The following is a 20,000-nucleotide window of genomic DNA, read 5'->3' as shown; positions in this document are numbered from 1 at the left end:
TTGACTTTTAAAGAAATAGCTTAATGAGGGAAGGGAAGTAACTCAAAACATGCTCACCTGATCGAGTTAGTAATATAGAGTTATTTCCCTTGCACACCCAGGCAATCTGGTTTCTTTTAACCAGCCAGCATTTACAATTCTATCTTTTTACAATCTGTTGTGCCTGGGGAGAGTCATTTTCTTTTTGTGCCTTTATAATTCAACACATTCACCGGTAAAATTTCCGCTTATTTCTTATTTTTATTTTCCTCAAATTTTCGTTGCGTCTTGCAACCCTTTCAATAGTCGACGCAACGAAAATTTTAGGAAAATAAAAGTAAGAAATAAGCGGAAATTTTACCAGTGAGTGTGTTAAATTATAAGGCACAAAAAGAAAATGACTCTCCCCAGACACAACAGAATATGCTTCAACACACGAACTCACGTAATATTTATATATTGCTGCCATAATCCTTGCCCTCAATTCGTCTTTGGTGTTACAAGGAGTTTTGTTGGTCTTTTGTTCAACTGCAATTGACTCATAATAATCAAGGGGGTTGCAGTCTGGGGAGTTAGGTGACCAGATGTTAGGAGTGATGTGGTTGTAGAAGTTGTCTGACGGCCATGGCTGGATTCTCCAGTTTGTGTGGCATGGTGCAGAGTGCTGTTTGCCAGACATAGAGTCTTCCAGCAGCCACCCTCTTGACCCTTTTCAGGCCAGCACTACCTTCGCCAGTCACATGATGTAGGCATCCGTGTTGAGTCTAAGGCCGTGTGGGAACCTGAATGGAGGCATAACTTTGCCATCACTTGTGATCACTCCAAACACCATGATGTTGACTGGATGTTTTCTTTTTATCACTCTTGGCACACATTGGGGGGACACAGCAAGCCAACGATTGTTTTGTGTGGTCACCATCTGTCCATATTGGAGTTTCCAACACAAATGCCAAGTAGTGCAGCTTGTTGTTTCCAAATTTCTGGTAGAGTGAATTGCATCATGGTGCTGTTTTTCTCACAGACAGTACTCAACTGACCCTACTATACTGTGTAGTCAACAGAATCAAAAACAAGCAATGCTCATGTGCAAAATTAAGAAAATAAAATGGCGACAATTTACCCATCGCACCCTGTACTTGTATATCCTTTACTTGTTTCATTTATTAGACTGTGCCCATGCTGGGGCACCACTTTATAGACTGTTTTAGTTAGATAAAGTGACCTCAGGACTTATTCCACTGGTCTCTTTTTCCTAAGTGCTAAGTTACCAGGATGTAAACACATCAGTACAAGATGTCACGCAGTAGTGCGGAACAAAGACACACACAGACATAAATACATATATATATATACGTATATGTATGTGTGTGTGTGTGTGGTGGGCTTTTTTCAGTTTTTATGTATCAAATCCATTCACTGGGCTTTGGTGAGCCTGAGGCTAGATTAGAACACCCTTGCCAAAGGTGCCACACAGTGGGACTGAACACAGAACCATGTAGCTGGGAAGCAAGCTTCTTAGCACACAGCCACGCCTGTGCCTATACACACACACACATATATATATATATATATATATATATTGAATAACACATTGGCCCAACTTGGATGTGTTTTTTATAATGCTTTGTCTGTAGTAATTGTCCTGAAAATCATTTTGCAATTTTGCATAGATGGCAAATGCTAAAAACCATTCAAATTCTATAATCGGTTGACAAAATTCCAGCAGTACACGAGCAGATGACGCTACCATGTCATGTAATTTCACTCTATTGCAGATCATGCTCTCTTGCATTCAGCTTGGCTAGCTGCCACTGATGATCTGCAATATGTCGAAATCATGTGATACAATACAGCAGTGTCAACCACCACTGACAGAATTTCATCAACTGATAATAGAGTTCAAATGCTTTTTAGCATTATTTGATTCACAAAATGATTTTTCAGAACATTTACAGCAGTCTAAGGTGTTATAAACAACATCCAAATTAAGTTGAGTGCGCTAATTAACAATCATTATAAAAGCTGCTTCAGTTGCTAATAATAATAATAATAATAATACATATATATATATATATATATATTTGTGTATAGGTGCATGTGTTTGTTCGTTCGTTTTATGTCTGTTTTCTATGCCGGAATGTGCTAGATGAATAGATTATTGTGGTATTATTTTACAGATGGATGTCATTCCAGTTGCAAGGGGGAACAGAGTGACAGGAGTGATGGCAAAGAAGAGGATAGAAAATTGATAGAGATAGTGCTACAAATGAGAAGTAGTAAAAGCAGGATCTAATGAGAGAGAGAGAGAGAGAGAGAGAGAGAGAGTAAATTAGGGATAAATGACAGAGTGATGGACAGTTGTAGAAGTGGTCAGTGGTAAGAGTGTGTGAACTGAATTTCACTAATATTGTGTGTGTGTGTGTGTACACATCTTTAAACTGCATCCTGTAGCAGGGCTCTGGTTCATCTGTGTGCCAGTGTCTTGAGGAGTGTGGAACCACTTCTTAACCATTGCTGTTCCTGGGTCCAATCTGACTTAGAGTAGTAACTCCTTTGAGGGTTCCCAGTATGGGTTAATTAACATGGAATTTTCTCTGGAAGAAGGTCTCTCACAGGCACCCCCAACAGACCCAGAGCTGACGAGGCCCTTCTGCTCTCTAGCTATTCATGTAAGGGACTAACTCCATACAAATCCTGCATTGCATCCTGATAACTATTGTCTCATGGCACTTGTTACATTAGACAAATGTAAGTCTTAAGGATGAAAGAGTGGGACTAGCCCTGCACAAACCATGCATACTCTGATAATAGTCATCATGCAGGTTATTCAGTTAATCAAGTCACCAGCACCAATGCCATTAGACTTTCTTCATAAGTTCAGTGCTGATAAGGAAAGGGGTAACAGGAACATGTAGAGAGTTATACTGGAAGTCTTCAGCTTTGGACCCACACACAGCAGCCATAGGACGATGGTCAGTTCTCTGTGTTTTGCTAAACCCTCAGTCATCAAAGCAACAAAGGAATTCAAAAGGAAGTAACAGACAGAAAAACAGAGAGAAACATGTGTGTGTGCATGTGTGTGTGTGTGTGTGTGTGTGTGTTTATATATTTGCACACACACACACACACACACACTATAAAACTGTCTACAGTTATTTATTTGGAAGCATTTTAGCTATGAAATTAAATCAATGTGTAAACATCCTAATACTCGCTTAAATAAAGAGATAACTCACTGGAAATTTTCTGATAAGTCTGTTTCAGAGATTATTGTCTTCCTTTCAGAAAAAAATGCATTTTTTAGCTATCCAGTGGGTTAGTAATTTGTATAGATATCTGTAGTAGCTTATCAGCTTATCTGAAGATAACATAAGTGTTCTCTGCTGATTTGACTATAATATCTATTTAATTAAACAGTATGCAGTAAATATTGTAAATATATACATTATAAGTATTGTAAATATACACTCAGACTATCCAAAGCTTTGTGAATGGATTCAGTAGCCAGAACCTCATCTTGTGATGAGGCAAGTTGGCAGAAACGGTAGCACGCAGGGCAAAATGCCTAGAGGTATTTCACCTGTCTTTACCTTCTGAGTTCAAATTCTGCCAAGGTCGACTTTGCCTTTCATCCTTTCGGGGTCGATTAAATAAGTACCAGTTACGTACTGGGGTCGATGTAATTGACTTAATCCCTTTGTCTATCCTTGTTTAGCCCCTTGTGGGCAATAAAGAAATAAAAACCTCATCTTGTGTGCGTGTGTTCATGTCATGCCTGTGCTTGTTCCCCAATCCCTCCACATCATTTGACAACTGGTTAGGAAGTGAGTTTCCTAACCACAGCCATGCCTGCAGCTAAGAATAAAATAAATTCAATGGAATTCATTCTAACTCGTTTTATAGAACTTTCACCAGTTTCTCTTTCATTCTTCCAATGCGTGTTAATGTGAATTCTCCTACCCGAGGTTCCACCACAACCTGATGCATCAAACTTTACAAATTTTACTCAACAGCGTCACAGATTTCTTATGCTTAAATATACATAAACAGAAATATTATGGCTATTTAAGGTAAATATTTCGTGATTCGTGTCCGTTGCCAGCCTCGCCTAGCCCTCGTGCCGGTGGCACATAAAAAGCACCATCCGTTCGTGGCCGTTTGCCAGCTCTGTCTGGCACCTGTGCGGGTGGCACGTAAAAAGCACCCACTACACTCTCGGAGTGGTTGGCGTTAGGAAGGGCATCCACCCGTAGAAACACTGCCAGATTTGACTGGGCCTGATGAAGCCTTCTGGCTTCACAGACACCAGTAGAACCGTCCAACCCATGCTAGCATGGAAAACGGACGCTAAACGATGATGATGATGATGATGATGATTTAAATCTAAATATTGGCTTCAAATTCTGGCATAAGAACAGCAATTTCAGAGGAAGGGCTAAATTGATGACATCAATCCCACAGCGCAATTAGTACTTATTTTATCAACCCCCCAAAGGAGGAAAGGTTAAGTTGACCTCAGTGGTATTTGAACTCAGAAACATTAGCACGCCAGGCAAAATGCATAGCCATATTTTGTCTGCCATTACGTTCTGAGTTCAAATTCCGCCGAGGTCGACTTTGCCTTTCATCCTTTCGGGGTCGATTAAATAAGTACCAGGTACACACTGGAATCGATATAATCAACTTAATCCGTTTGTCTATCCTTGTTTGTCCTCTCTGTGTTTAGCCCCTTGTGGGTAGTAAAGAAATAGGTTTTTGAACTCAGAATGTAAAGTCGGAAAAAATGTTGCTAATAGGCGTAGGAGTGGCTGTGTGGTAAGTAGCTTGCTTACGAACCACATGGTTCTGTGTTCAGTCCCACTGCATGGCACCTTGGACAAATGTCTTCTACTATAGCCTCGGGGCGACCAAAGCTTTGCGAGTGGATTTGGTAGACGGAAACTGAAAGAAGCCCATCGTATATGTGTATATATATATGTATATGTGCATGTATGTGTGTGTATATGTTTGTGTGTCTGTGTTTGTCCTCCCAACATCGCATGACAACCGATGCTAGTATGTTTACATTCCCGTAACTTAGCGGTTCAGCAAAAAAGACCAACAGAATAAGTACTAGGCTTACAAAGAATAAGTCCTGGGGGCGATTTGCTCGACTAAAGGTGGTGCTCCAGCATGGTCACAGTCAAATGACTGAAACAAGTAAAAGAGTAAGCATTTTTTCCACAATGGCAATGATTCTGCCAACTCCTCACTTTATTTAAGCATTAAATTATAAATTAAGCATTAAAAAAAATATTTATCTATATATTATTTTATGGAATTCTTCTGAAGGTTCTCTGGAGCAAATGTTACTTGACAGGGTGCACGACTCGGACATTAGGGAGACTATCTAGGTTTTGATGTAAATAATTTTTGGTGTTAACATGGTCCGATTTTTTAATTTTTTCTTCTACGGACGGAAGAGCAAGCCTTCTATCATACTCTCAGTTTTGGTCAACTTGCACTGCAGGGTCTCGGAGGAGATAGTGTTAGTTGAAGGCTACCAAACCTGCCATACACAGGCAACTTCAGCTTTATATATATATATAGAGAGAGATTTCAGTGGAAAAGAAAACGAATGTCGTACACTTACTGAATGATATTTTTCAGTGATTTTGTAGGATGAAAATATATGTTTCTCCACATCATCATCATCATCATCGTTTAGCGTCCGCTTTCCATGCTAGCATGGGTTGGACGGTTCAACTGGGGTCTGGGAAGCCAGAAGTCTGATCTAGCAATGTTTCTACGGCTGGATGCCCTTCCTAACGCCAACCACTCCGTGAGTGTAGTGGGTGCTTTTTACGTGCCACCGGCACAGGTGCCAGACGAGTCTGGCAAATGGCCACGATCGGATGGTGCTTTTTACGTGCCACCAGCACATGTAACTACAATATTGTCAAAGTATTCTGTAATAAAGTATAACACCTGAAATTTATAATAAATAAATTAGATTATAGTTGTCGAGCATCTCAACATAATCTTTCAGGTGAAATGTGAACTTATAACATTGGTCAAGAAAATTGCCATACAAGATGTGAAACTTATATGTAACTGTGATGGACCCCATGGAGGAGGTGCTTCATGTACCTACCTCCGGAACCATCCCAGAAATAGTGGGCGGAGAAAATGGATGGATGGATCGATGGATGGATCGGAAACAATATTTAAATATTCATTTTTTAAATTAGGGGAAAAAAAAAAAAACTGACAGAAGAAATTGTAAAGAAATTCTCACCTGGTTGTCTACTTTTTATAAGTTTCTTAATTCCAAATGGTAAAGTATTTAATTTATGCTTATGGGGAGATAAATTGCCACTCCTCGCTCCACAGCATAAAAAACAATTTGCCACAGATATATCCAATAAAGGCTTGTTATTTCCCATGATGCAATGCAGTTTTGTTTTTGTTTCACAGATTTTTCAAACAGGAATGTCTTTACAAATAGCTACCAATGTCTCACAAAAGGGCTGAGTGAAAATGGGACAATTTTTCCGGCATATTTTTGTGTAATATTTCATTCATTTCTTGTAATCAATTATAAAGCAGCTATGTTAGAAACCAACCTTTTTTTATAAAGAAATTCTATAGAAAAACTGTACTATAAAGTAGTTTAGACAACACAGTAGCTATATTAAAAAGTAAGTATTTATAAAGAAGCTGTACTACAAAGTTCTACAATAATCCAGTTATATGATAAAGTTATATTATGAAAAAGCTCTACAGAGAAGCTGTGTTATAAGGTAGTTATATGGTACAGTAGCAATATTATAAAGTAGCTACACTGTATAGTTGTTGCACTATATAAAAGCTATATATATAGGGAGAGTAGTTATAATACGAAACAGCAATATTATGAAGTAGGTATTATATAAAGTTGTTCTATTACTAAGAAGATTTATCATAAAGATGCTATCCAAGTTAATTAAATTTTGCTGATATAGAGGAATGAAATTGCAATTCTTTTTTTAAATCAATAAAGAATTATAATAAATATGTAAATAGATATATTAAATTAATTTATAAGATATTAATAACAATGAAAAAATTTAATGTTTAACAAATATTTAATAGTAAAAGTGTTTTATAGTTGATTTTTTTTTATTCCCTTTCATGCCCTTTTTCTATTATTTTAATTGTATTTTAATAAAATTCCTTCATTTACTGATTATCCAACAAATAAGTCACACAATTTCTGTCTGGCATTCACAGAAATGTTGAAATGGAATGAAATATAAATTAACAGCAACAGTTGTAGACAAACTATATTAATAATTTTCTCAAATTTATATCCAAGAACGACCTTCTAGATTGATTAGATTAAAAATAATCGGAAAGACAATATCTTTAATTACAATCTCCTCGTCTGTGTTTTAAATAAACAAATAATAAAATGCTTACGGAGTTAAAATTTTAATTCAGTTATTTTAATTAGTTGAGAGGATCGATATAGCTTGTTATGCCTCGTTATATAATTCTTGTGGAAGGATATAAGAAATAGGGGACGGAAAAACAAAACGAGAGAAAAAAAAAACCGCTTTTTTCCTGCACCTTAACTTGAAGAAATTCAAAGACGTTTTAGTCTTAAGAATTGTACCGGGAATTCCAAAACGTAATACAACTTTAATTATAATAATAATAATAATAATAACAATAATAATAATAACAATAACAATAATAATAACAATGATAATGATAAAAATATTGGTAATAATAATAAAAATAGTTATTTGGTATAAGAGCGGTGTATGCTATCAACGCTAATTCTTCATTTAAAATGGTATATTTCCACTCTTAAATCATTAAAAAAAAAAACATATATAAATATAATAAGACAGCTAAATGTCAAGAGAATCGTAGTTTAATCAATGTCAAATCGATATACTGTATATGGTCAATATATATATATATTATACTTAATTATATATATATGTGTGTGTGTATATATGTATGTATATAGATGTGTGTATGTGGGTGGGCTGAACGTAACACGGATTACATGCTGAGGTATTTTGCGTTTGGTCAACTTTTTCAACAAATATGTTTCTTCCTTTTGGCTCATATTTCTACAGAAAGCTCCGCAATGGTAACGCCGAAAGGGAATGATGTTCTTTGTCCCTGCACCTCCTCCTGTCTTTAAGTAAATTGCTTCCTTTTTAGCCAAATACAAAGAATCATTCGTTAACTTTTTCGAAAAAAAAACCAATGCCAATTTTGTAATTTGCCGGATCCGAGATAAAAGTTTTATAATGGTAATATAGACCGACGTGGAAACGAAAGCGAGGAAAAACGAAGATAAGATTGCAAGCATACGAGATATTCTTCTTCTTCTTCTTCTCCTTCTCCTTCTTCTTCTTCTTTATCTGACCCTGCACAAACAGACACCGACACACACAGACGTAGACAGAGAGACATCACTCAGACACCTTTTCTATGGACTCTGCAGTTCTATAAACTGCAACAAGGTGGTCAGTCGACAATAATATAAACAGCGCTATCGTCACTGCAACACCTACTTACGAGTCGGGCCTCGCGTTACGACAAATGCTGCGAATATCTAAATATTTAGAATCTGATTGTATTATGATGGGTGTGAGGGTGTGTATGTGTGTGCGTGCATGCATGTGTGTGTGTGTGTGTGTGTGTGAGAGAGAGAGAGATTGATCAATGTAAAGAAGAAATATTTCATTCACTGATTGAGTGAGTGACAGCTTGAGTTTGAGTGATGTTATTCTCGAGTGGAGTGCAGATGGAAGTTAGCTAAGAGTGGAGTGAAAACAGAGTTTGCGGTGGCATTATGAAATCGAAATGAAGAAGAAGAAGAAGAAGAAGACATGAGAAAATAAATAGATAAAAATAAAAACAAAAATACCAAAAAAAAAAATGTTTAATTCCAGTCATTTGAAGAAACAAAAAAATAAAAAATAACAAAAACCAATAACGAAAAGACGACAAGAAAGAAAATAACCCAAGAAAAAAGTGAAGGAAGGAAGAAAGAAAGGAAGGAAGGAAGGAAGGATGGGAGGGGAGGAAAGAAGGAAGGATGGGAGGAAGGAAGGTTGTTGCGTAAAAGTCAAGTGAACACTTAGGAGTTTTGTAAACAACACTCGTTTTCTATCTCTAAACTGAATGGTATTTAAAATTTCAATGATTAACCTTTTGGCATGACAATACCAAGAATGGTAGAGGGGGAGTGGTTAGAGAAAGTGAAACAAGGGAAGGTGGGGGGAGGGGGGAAGGAAAAAATTAATGATCCGAAGGTGGCGGCGAAGAGGGACGGGAGCTGCAAATGAAAACCCACCACCCCCACCCCTGATGATCAGATGATGTCGCTGTTGTTGTTGTTGTTGTTATAATTGTTAGGCGGTGACGGCGGTGGTTGGTGGTGGTGGTGGTGGTGGTGGTGTCGTATATAGCCTGCCCAAGACACAACATTGGTTGAGAGCAAGGCCTATGGTCGAAGAAGACGTTCCAGCTATGACCATCCCAAGTTTTTTTTTTATTTTTTTTATTCGCTGTTTCTACAACTACACTTGTACATCTCATCTGTTCCTCTTGCTTTAAGCAGTCACGGGTGCGGCTTTAGGGAGAATCAGCTGCTATTTCCAACGAGTCAAACAACCACAGTCTCATAATATGTATACTGTAGTAGTAGTAGTAGTAGTAGTAGTAGTAGTAGTATGAGAGAGATTTGGCTGCTATTTCCAGCAAGATGAACAGCCATAGACTTAAAACATCTATACAACAGCAGCAGCAGTAGTAGTAATAGCAGAAGCAGCAGCAGCAATTTCTGAGAGATTTGACTGCTATTTTCAGCAAATTGAACAATCCGATCTTAACAACATTTATACAGTCATAAAAGTAATGGTGGTGGTAGTAGTAGTAGTAGTAGTAGTAGTAGTAGTAGCTGCAATTTGAGGTAATTTGACTGCTATTTCCAGCAAGTCGAACAAGAGTCTCACATCATCACAGTAGTAGTAGTAGTAGCAGCAGTAGCAGTAGCCATTCAAGAATTTGGACCTGGAGATCTCCATTTCCAGCGACTTCAAGGGCCACCTCCCCAGTGGTGTTGGGCGTCAACAAGGAGCCCTCGACTACAACAAGACGATCAAAGTTTTTTTTTTTTTCCAAGGTCTGGGGTCTCCCGCCCCTAAGCCCCAGACCATCACCTAACCACCCTTACCCATCTTGTTGCTTAACAACAACAGCAGCAGCAGCAGTAGTTCTGACACTTCAACTGAAGGGGTGGGGCTGGTTTTCAAATTTGATAATAAAAAGTTAAGAACCATCTGGAACAACATCTGTCACACAAAAATTACTCATCTGGAGTAACATCTGGTACTCACAAATTGTTATTATCTTCTTTATCTATTTCTCTTTTATTTTCTGTAACACAAATTGATTTTTTTTTTTGTGTGTGTGTGTGTTCGTGTTTTCTCTTGTGTTATTAGGGAATTAAAAGTGAAAAAGAAGATAAAACTGATTAGCACAAACGAAAAGTAATCCGCACACATACATAAATGAAACCTACATCCGTTTTCCCATGTTGGCATGGGTTGGACGGTTAGATAGGAGCTGGTCAGCCAACACACACACACACACACACACACATACAAACATATATACACTCATACATATACACAGACATATGCACTCACACATATATAAATTTGTATGCATGTAGGTATGTGTGAATTTAATGGTTTTCACATTCTGCTTTATTGAACAAATATCAAAAAGAAGAGTGACTCTGCAATAAGGAATTTGCTTGACAACCACATGGTTCTGCATTCAGGCCCACTGCGTGGAACCTTGGGCAAGTAACTTCAAATCTTTTTGGGTGGATTTGGTAGGCAGAAACTGAAAGAAGCCCATTGTATCATTCATTATTATCATCATTTAACGTCTGAAGTCCATGCTGGCATGGGTTGGACGGTTTGTCTGAGCTGGCACACAGGAAGGCTGCACTAGACTCCGGTCTGATTTGGCATGGGTTTCTATGGCTGGATGCCCTTCCTAACACTAACCACTCTGAGAGTGTAATGGGTGCTTTTACGTGCCACCGGCACAGGTGCCATCTGCATGACACCAGTATCTGTCACAGCTGTGGTGCATGTCTTTGTGTCTGTCTTTGCCTTTCACCATTCCAGGGGTCAATAAACTAAGTACCAGTTGAATACTGGGGTTGATGTAATTGACTTAGTCCCTCTCCTAAAATTGCTGGCTGTGTGCCAAAATTTGGAATTATTATTACTAGTATTGGAGGTGCAATGGCCCAGTGGTTAGGGCAGTGGACTCGCGGTTGGAGGATCGCAGTTTCGATTCCCAGAATGGGGGTGGTGGCGAACCCTGTTGTATCCTTTTGCCCCAACTTTCTCTCACTCTTTCTTCCTGTTTCTTGAATAACACTGCGATGGACTGGCATCCTGTCCAGCTGAGGGGAACACATGCACCATAGAAACTGGGAAACCGGGCCCATGAGCCTGGCTAGGCTGGAAAAGGGTGCATAAAAAAACCACTAGTATTATCACTATGTTCTGAGTTCAAATTCTATCCAGGTTGACTTTGCCTTTCATCCTTTCAGTCAACTTTGTCTTTCATCCTTCCAGGATTGATACATTAAGTACCAGCTGTGTACTGGGGTCAATGTAATTGACTATCCCACTCCCCCAAATTTCAGGCCTTGTGCCTAAAGTAGAAAGGATTATTATTATTATTATTATTATTATTATTATTAAGGCGATGAGCTGGCAGAACCATTTAGATGCTGAGCAAAATGCTTAGTGACGTTTCATCTACCTTTATGTTCTGAGTTCAAATTCTGCTGAGGTCAACTTTGCCTTTCGTCCTTTTGGGGTCAATGAAATAAGTACCAGTTGAACACTGAGGTCGATGTAATCAACTTACCCCCTCACCCCCAAATTTTAGCCCCTGTGCCTTTAACAGAAGGATTCGCTAAAAGATGATGATGATGATTATTACTACTATTAATTATTGCTGTTTTTTTCATTTGAAACAAGCTGTTGCAAGTTTGGTACTGACACCTCAAGCAACAGCTAATTAAATATGTTACTGCAGGCGTTATTTATGAGAAACAATAATATATTTCCGGAAAAGGAAACCAAACACTAAAAACCAAACTTTTATTGGAATTTGTCATAATATTTGCAATTTTGAAAGATTTTAAAAGATTCAGATATTCTCAGGCTGACAGTGTTTTTCCTAGAATGAGGGCCGTAGCCATGAGAAAATTTTTTTTTATATTCTGATATATTCTGATATAACATAACGAAAAATGAGTTTTTATTTATGGGGGGCTCCATGCCATACACCGAAAAGGAATCAACAATGGTTGACTGAAAATGGGATGAGAAAGCTTACTTGGCCCAGCCAATCTCTTGACATGAACCCAATTGAAAATCTTTGGAGTAAATGAGATAGCGCTATATGAAAAACTCGACAGAAACCTAAAGCTAAAGGTGAATTCTTTTGATTGTTGCATGAAAAGTGGGCAGAAATTCCACAAAGCTCATCATTTCAATGCCAAAAAACAGAACATGTCGGGGGGAATTTGCCAGGGCAGGGCCAATCCATAACATTACATGACATGTCTGATTAGCCAGAGGGGCAGACCCAACCCATAACATTACATGACATGTCGGGGATTCGCCAGAGGGGCAGACCCAACCCATAACATTACCTGACATGTCAGATTCGCCAGAGGGGCAGGGCCAATCCATAGCATTATATGACATGTCAGAGATTCGCCAGAGGGGCAGGGCCAGCCCATAACATTACATGACATGTCAGATTTGCCAGAGGGGCAGACCCAACCCATAACATTACATGACATGTCGGAGATTCGCCAGAGGGGCAGGGCCAATCCATAACATTACATGACATGTCATATTAGCCAGAGGGGCAGACAAACCCATAACATTACATGTCATGTCTGAGGAAGACAGGTGGTGTATACAACAAACAGATGTATTAGTTTAACGCTCGGGAAGTGAAAATGTCTTTAACGTTTCGAGCCTATGCTCTTCTACAGAAAGGGACACAGAAAGAAACAAGGAGAGAAAATAAAGAATGTGTAGTGGCTCACACACGAAGGGCTTCTTTCAGTTTCCATCAACCAAATCCACTCACAAGGCTTTGGTCAGCCTGAGGCTATAATAGAAGACTCTTGCCCAGGGGTAACAGGCAGTATTGTCCTCCCTCAAGCAGTATTGGAGGATAAAAATATACACGCACATAGATAGATACATACATATATATATATACATACATACATATACACACACGCATACATATATATACACACATACACATAAATATATATACACACATATATATATATATATACACACAGATATATACATGCATATGTATATATACATATATATATATACACACACACACAGTGGGCTTCTTTCAGTTTTCATCTCACAAATGTTTGGTCAGCTCACGGCAATAGTAGAAGACACTTGCCAAAGGTACCAAGCAGTGAGACTGAACCCAGAATCAGGTGGCTGGGAAGCAAACATCTTAACACACAGCCATGTCAGCACCTCAACTTTTCAAATATTTTTACAGAAGCGTTGCAACCTGCTGGAATTGGTATACCTATAAACAAACATTTTCTTTTTTTTGTCAAGGTGATTTTTTGCCACAATGTCTGGCCTATTAGCCAGAATAGCTCTAAGTGGTGAGCTCTCAGAATGATTACCATGCCGAATAAAATGTTAAGCAACATTTCTTATGACAATATGTTCTGATTTCAAATGCCGTCAACATCAACCTTGCCTCTCATCCTTTCAAGGTCAATGAAACAAATACCAGCTGCACACTGGGGTGGATGTAATTGACTTCCCCTCCCCTCCCCAACTGTTGGCCCTGTGCCAAAATTAGAAAGAAAATTACCATTATTATTATTATTACGTACACTTGCATACAAACACACACATATATACACCCTAATACGCTTACATAAACATAAAGAGAATGCATCTAGCACTCCCACCCTGCCATGACCACCTCCACATAACCACCCGGATAACACATGAATATAAAGCTTGCAAATTGTGTGCAAGTGTACGTGAATGTGTGTGTGTGTGTGTGAAGTGGGTGTATGCAGTATAGTTGGTGTATGTATGTGTGTGACGTGTATATGCTGATGTGGCGTGTGAATATGCTATTTGTACAAGATTTCATAGGATGATGATGATGATGATGATGATATATATACATATATATATACATACATATATATATATATATATATGTATATATATAAAGTTCTGTTTGATCTTTACAGAACAACGAAGAAGAAAAAGAAAATGCCTTCAGAGCCACCTCTCCCCCTTCCCCCTTCATGCACCTCCCTCTCACTCAGCATCACTTTCTCTCTCCCCCTCGCTCACCTAACATCTTACTCTCTCTCCTTCACTCACCAAGTGTTTCTCTCTATTTTCCATTTCTCGCTTAGCATCCTTCTCTCTCTCTCTCTCACGCACTGAGCATCTCTCCCCCTCTCTCACTCGCTTAGTATTTCTATCTCTCTCTATCCCTCTCTCACTCTCTCTCCCTCATATATACTACCTGCTTCACACATTCTCTCTCTCTCTCTATCTCTCACTCTCTCCCTCCTTTACATATTCTCTCTCTCTATCTCTCTCACTCTCTCTCTATCTCTCTCACTCTCTCTCCCTCATAAACACTACCTCCTTCACACAGTCTCTCTCACTCTCTCTCTCTTCCACACACACCCATTGCACCAGTTGGTCATAACAGTAAAACTTCTGATTAATAATCTATCATCGTTACTAGTAACGCTACCAAAGGTGTGGTCTATAACCAACCTACATTCATTTGTTGCATTCTGTTTTACAGCTGTTTTTTAATGCCAGCATGGGTTAGACCGTTTATCTTTTATCTTTTACATGTGTCCGTTGCTAGACTGTGGCCATGCTGGGGCATCACCTTGAAGGGTTTTTCATCAAACAAATCAACTCCAGTGTTTATTTTATTTTATCATATTTTATTTTATTTTATTTTGTAAATCTGGTACTATTTTTATTGGTCTCTTTTGCCAAATTGCTAAAACTGAGGAATGTAAACAAACCAACACCAGTTGTTAAGCAGTGGTGGTGGAGAGGACTAATGCAAATGCAGACATTCACACACACAAGTTCAGAAAAAGTTTACATCGACCCCAGTACTCAACTGGTACTTCTTTTATCGATCCCAGAATGACGAAAAGCAGAACTGACCTCAGTAGAGTTTGAACCCTGAATATAAAAATGGATGAAATGCCACAAAGCATTTTGCCTGGCATGCTAACCATTCTGCCAGCTCACAACCCTCATAATAACAACAACAACAACACATCATCATTAACTAATTAATATAAATACCAAACCATTTATCCTTTACAATTAATTATAACATTAACTATAATGAAAATAACAGAGTGTGCCACGGGGAGAAACAATGTGGGTCAACAAGTACAAAAAGCCCAGATTTATTGGGGAGATGGTGAGACTGTGGTGTTCATACGTTTTTCAAGAATACCTTATTTTGCTATCTTTTACTTGTTTCAGTCACACATGGTCAATACATCAAGGTGCATAATGTCCAACTGCGAGAATTTAAACAAGGTCTCCCAGCTTAGGTTATGTCCCTCCACCCTTCCATCAGTCTTAAGGAAACTCTGAAAAGGGTCATGGGCAGCCGTATTTTCCCTCCTCTGACTAAGTCACAGAAAGGTGGTGAGCTCGCAAAAATGTTAGCACACCGGGCAAAATGCTTAGTGGTATTTCGTCTGCCACTATGTTCTGAGTTCAAATTCCACCGAGGTCAACTTTACCTTTCGTCCTTTCGGGGTCGATTAAATAAGTACCAGTTACGCACTGAGGTCGATATAATCGACTTAATCCGTTTGTCTGTCCTTGTTTGTGCCCTCTGTGTTTAGCCCCTTGTGGGTAGTAAAGAAATAGGTATTTCATCTGCCGTTACGTTGTGAGTTCAAATTCCGCCGAGGTCGACTCTGCCTTTCATCCTTTCGGGGTCGATTAAATAAGTACCAGTTACAGACTGGGGTCGATATAATCGACTTAATCCGTTTGTCTGTCCTTGTTTGTGCCCTCTGTGTTTAGCCCCTTGTGGGTAGTAAAGAAATAAGAAATATATTTTGTTTAAACACCACAGCTGGAGAAATTAATATGTTCTGCCCAAGCAGTTAATTCAGTGTCAAATATCTTAACAAAGCAGAGAAAATGGAGCTATCCAAACGATGACAAATTGATTTCAGACATAATTACATCCTCTCAACGTCCATTTTCCCAAGCTGGCATGAGTTGGACAGAGTTTCTCGAAGCAGATTTTCTTACAACCAGATGCCCTTCCTGTCACCAACCCTCACCCGTTTCCAAGCAAAGTAATTGGAAAACAAACTCTTTTTTTACATCCCATCCATCTCTGGGGCCTACAACATCTCACTCGCATTTACAGAAGCGGTGAAATGCCAGATTCTGTGACACACATACCTCTTTCCCTCTTCCTCTCTCACCCCGCCTCTCTACCATCAATATCAACGGATTAAAGGAAGTGACTAGACATTGAGAATCAAGTAAAACTGGGTCATCACCAACTCCGCCACGTACACGGTTGACTGCCCTCCGTGGTTCTTGGTTCAAACAGTGTTTATTATATACAGTATTGATTTTTCAATTTGCTATTTCAAATATCAGTTTTCACGATTATCTCTCAGTAAAATACACAATTTTCTCGTAACAAATGGGACTCAGAGAAGACATAAATCTCTTGTCAGGACATTTTTTTTTTACAGTTTGTTGTAGTAACATTGTAGTAATGTGGCTTCACTAGCAACTGCTGGTTGCCATGGCAATTATAGTTTGTTGTTTGATGAAGCCATCTACTCGCAATACCAGAGGGCGCACACTCTCCTACCCTGATGTAATCTCCAGGGATACAGGCATCCAGCAACAGGACCTCCGTAATGCTATGATGGACCGTGAAGTCTGGCGTAACATAGTAAATTCCATTGTCTCGACCACGGTCGAACAATGATGATGATGATGCAGGTATGGGTGCATGGTTAAGAAGATTGGTTTTAGAAGCATGTGGTTTTGGGTTCTGTTCCACAGCATGGCACCTTGGCCAAAAGCCTTCTGCTAGAGACCCAGACTGGGCAAAGACTTGTGAGTGGATCTGATAGATGGAAATTGAAAGAAGCCCATCATGTCTATGAATGTACATATATATATATATATATATATATATATATATATATATATCACACATACATACATACATACACACACATACATATTATATACAAACATATATATATATATATATATATACAAAATATGCATACATACACACGCACGTGTATATATATATATATATATTACAAACATACACACACACATATATATATATATATACATACACACACACATATATATATATATATACATATATGCATACATACATATACATACATGAATATATACATACATACCAGTTTTCGCCAACCATCTAACCCATACCAGCATGGAAAACAGCAATGATAGATATATATATATATATATATATTCTGTTGTATCTGGGGGGAGTCATTTTTTTTGTGCCTTATAATTTAAAACACTCACCGGTAAAATTTCCACTTATTTCTTATTTTTATTTTACTAAAATTTTCATTGCATCTTGCAACCTTTTCAATAGTCTTGAATATGCTTCAACACACGAACTCACATAAAGAATCTTGCATACCAAATCCCAAAACGATATATATATATATATATGTATACATGCACATACATAGATACATATACAAACACACACACATTCTATAAATAAGTATTTTCTTGGTAGTCTCTCAAGCCCAAGAAAGATGGTTCTGCAATTCATCACAGAACAACCTACACAGAACATCCGTTTATAGTGGTCAAATGTTTGTGATGTTCACGAGCTCACTGCTTCCAGCAAATCAACATTGCCTCTGGAGATACACAGTATGCCATACATCAAATGTCAAAGTGATATATATATAATATCTCTATATATGTGTGTGTGTGTGTGTGTGTGTGTGTATGTTTTTATGTTTTCCAGTTTCAGCTTTTTTTAATCATTATTTGTTTCAGCCATTAGACTACAGCTATGCTGGGGCAACACCTCGAGTTTTTAGTCGAATGCCTGGTACTTTTTCTATCAGTCCCTTTTGCCGAACTGCTAAGTTACAGGGATGCAAACACACCAACATGGGTTGTCAAGCAGTGGTGGGGGAACAAACACAGACACAAAGACACACTCACGTACATACATATATATATATATATACATATGATGGGCTTCTTTCAGTTTTCATCTACCAAATCCACTCACAAGGCTTTGGTCAGCCCAAGGCTATAGTAGAAGACACTTGTCCAAGGTGCCATGCAGTGAGACTGAACCCAAAACCATGTGGTTGAGACGCAAGCTTCTTATCACACAGCCATGCCTGCACCTATATCACCATCATTATTCAACAGCCGTTGTCCATGCTGGTATGGTTTGGACAGTTTGACCAGGGATGTCAAGCTGGAAAGCTGCACCAAACTCCAGTCTGATTTGGCATGATTTTCTACGGCTGGATGCCCTTCCTGATGCCAACCACTCCAAGAATGTAATGGGTGCTTTTACGTGTTACTGGCATGGTTGCCATTCGCGTGACACCAGAATCTGTCACAACTGCAATTGCATGGTTCCAGATTTAGTCCCACTGCATCACACCTTGAGCAAGTGTCTCCTACTATAGCCTCGGGCTGACCAAAGCCTTGAGTGGATTTGGTAGATGGAAAACTGAAAGAAGACCATCGTGTGTATGTGTGTGTGTGTCTGTGTTCATCCGCCCACCATCGCTTGACAACCAATGTTGGTGTGTTTATGCCCCCGTAACTTAAGAGTTCGGCAAAAGAGACCAATAGAATAAGTACTAGGCTTACAAAGAATAAGTCCTGGGGTCGATTTGTTCAACTAAAGGCAATGCTTCAGCATGGCAGCAATCAAGATGCCTGAAAAGAATATATTATATCACTTGACTAACTTTCACCCTGTTCTTATCAAGGTCACGAGTACATCCAGAATTCCTTAATATTGCTTGTCAAAGGAATCGGCTGATATTCTTGTATATTGCGTTTCAAACCCTGACTGAGTTCACTGAGTCTTTCATCCCCCTGGGGGTCCATAAAAGACGGGCACCAATGAAGTATTGGTGTCGATGTAATTGATGATACAAAACCTTTGTCCCTACAAATATGTGTCAACTTGGACCTATATTATGAATCAATATCATTTACATAAAGATATTACAGTTGCCATGGAGACTGTATTGATTAGAGGGGGAGTAGAGGAAACCAGTAAGGGGTGGATGGGTGGACAAAAAGCACAACAAAAGGAGGCGATAAAAATTAATCAATATCCACCCATGTCAAACCCATTAAAGCATGGGAAAACAGAGGCGGAGGTGGAGGTGGTGGCCTACATTTATCTAGTCATTCATATAGAATGGAATACCAGCATTATTATTATTATTATTATTATTATTATTATTGTTATTATTAAGTTAGCAAGCTGGCAGAATTGTTAGCACGCTGTGAAAAATGCTTAATGGTATTTCATCTGTCCTTTATGTTCTGAGTTCAAATTCCGCTGAGGTCGACTTTGCCTTTCATCCTTTCGGGGGTCGATGAAATAAGTGCCATCAGATAAAAGGGTTCATGCAGTGCCACATAAAAAGCGCCTGTGTGGCACCACATGAAAGGACCCACATGGTGCCACATGAAAAAGCATCCATGTGGTGTCACGTAAAATTACTCATGTGACATCACGTAAAAGCACCCATGCAGACCCACATTAAAGTGCCCGTGCAGTGCCACCCAACAGCACCTAGCACACTCTGTAAAGGGGTTGGCGTT

General features: G+C 38.8%; 1 protein-coding gene across 5 annotated transcripts in view; it reads right to left on the bottom strand.

The window, feature by feature from the left end:
- The window catches only part of LOC115222966 (ras GTPase-activating protein nGAP), a 479,655-nt gene that overhangs the window by 432,299 nt on the left and 27,356 nt on the right, over positions 1-20,000 (bottom strand). For 2 of the 5 annotated variants that reach the window (XM_029793375.2, XM_029793376.2), the window contains exon 1: positions 6,257-6,906. The exons of 1 other annotated variant lie outside the window; for it this stretch is intronic. In XM_029793375.2, coding sequence (XP_029649235.1) covers positions 6,257-6,404 — 148 coding nt within the window. In that variant the 5' untranslated portion in view covers positions 6,405-6,906. Of the gene's footprint in view, positions 1-6,256; positions 6,910-20,000 lie in introns of those variants that run through there. 2 more of the 5 variants (XR_005003304.1, XM_029793379.2) reach the window with 2 other exon arrangements.

This window comes from Octopus sinensis, linkage group LG21 (genome assembly GCF_006345805.1).
Source record: "Octopus sinensis linkage group LG21, ASM634580v1, whole genome shotgun sequence".
Classification (NCBI taxonomy): domain Eukaryota; kingdom Metazoa; phylum Mollusca; class Cephalopoda; order Octopoda; family Octopodidae; genus Octopus; species Octopus sinensis.
The sequence above is the reverse complement of the archived record's forward strand: the minus strand, read 5'-3'. Positions and strand labels throughout refer to the sequence as shown.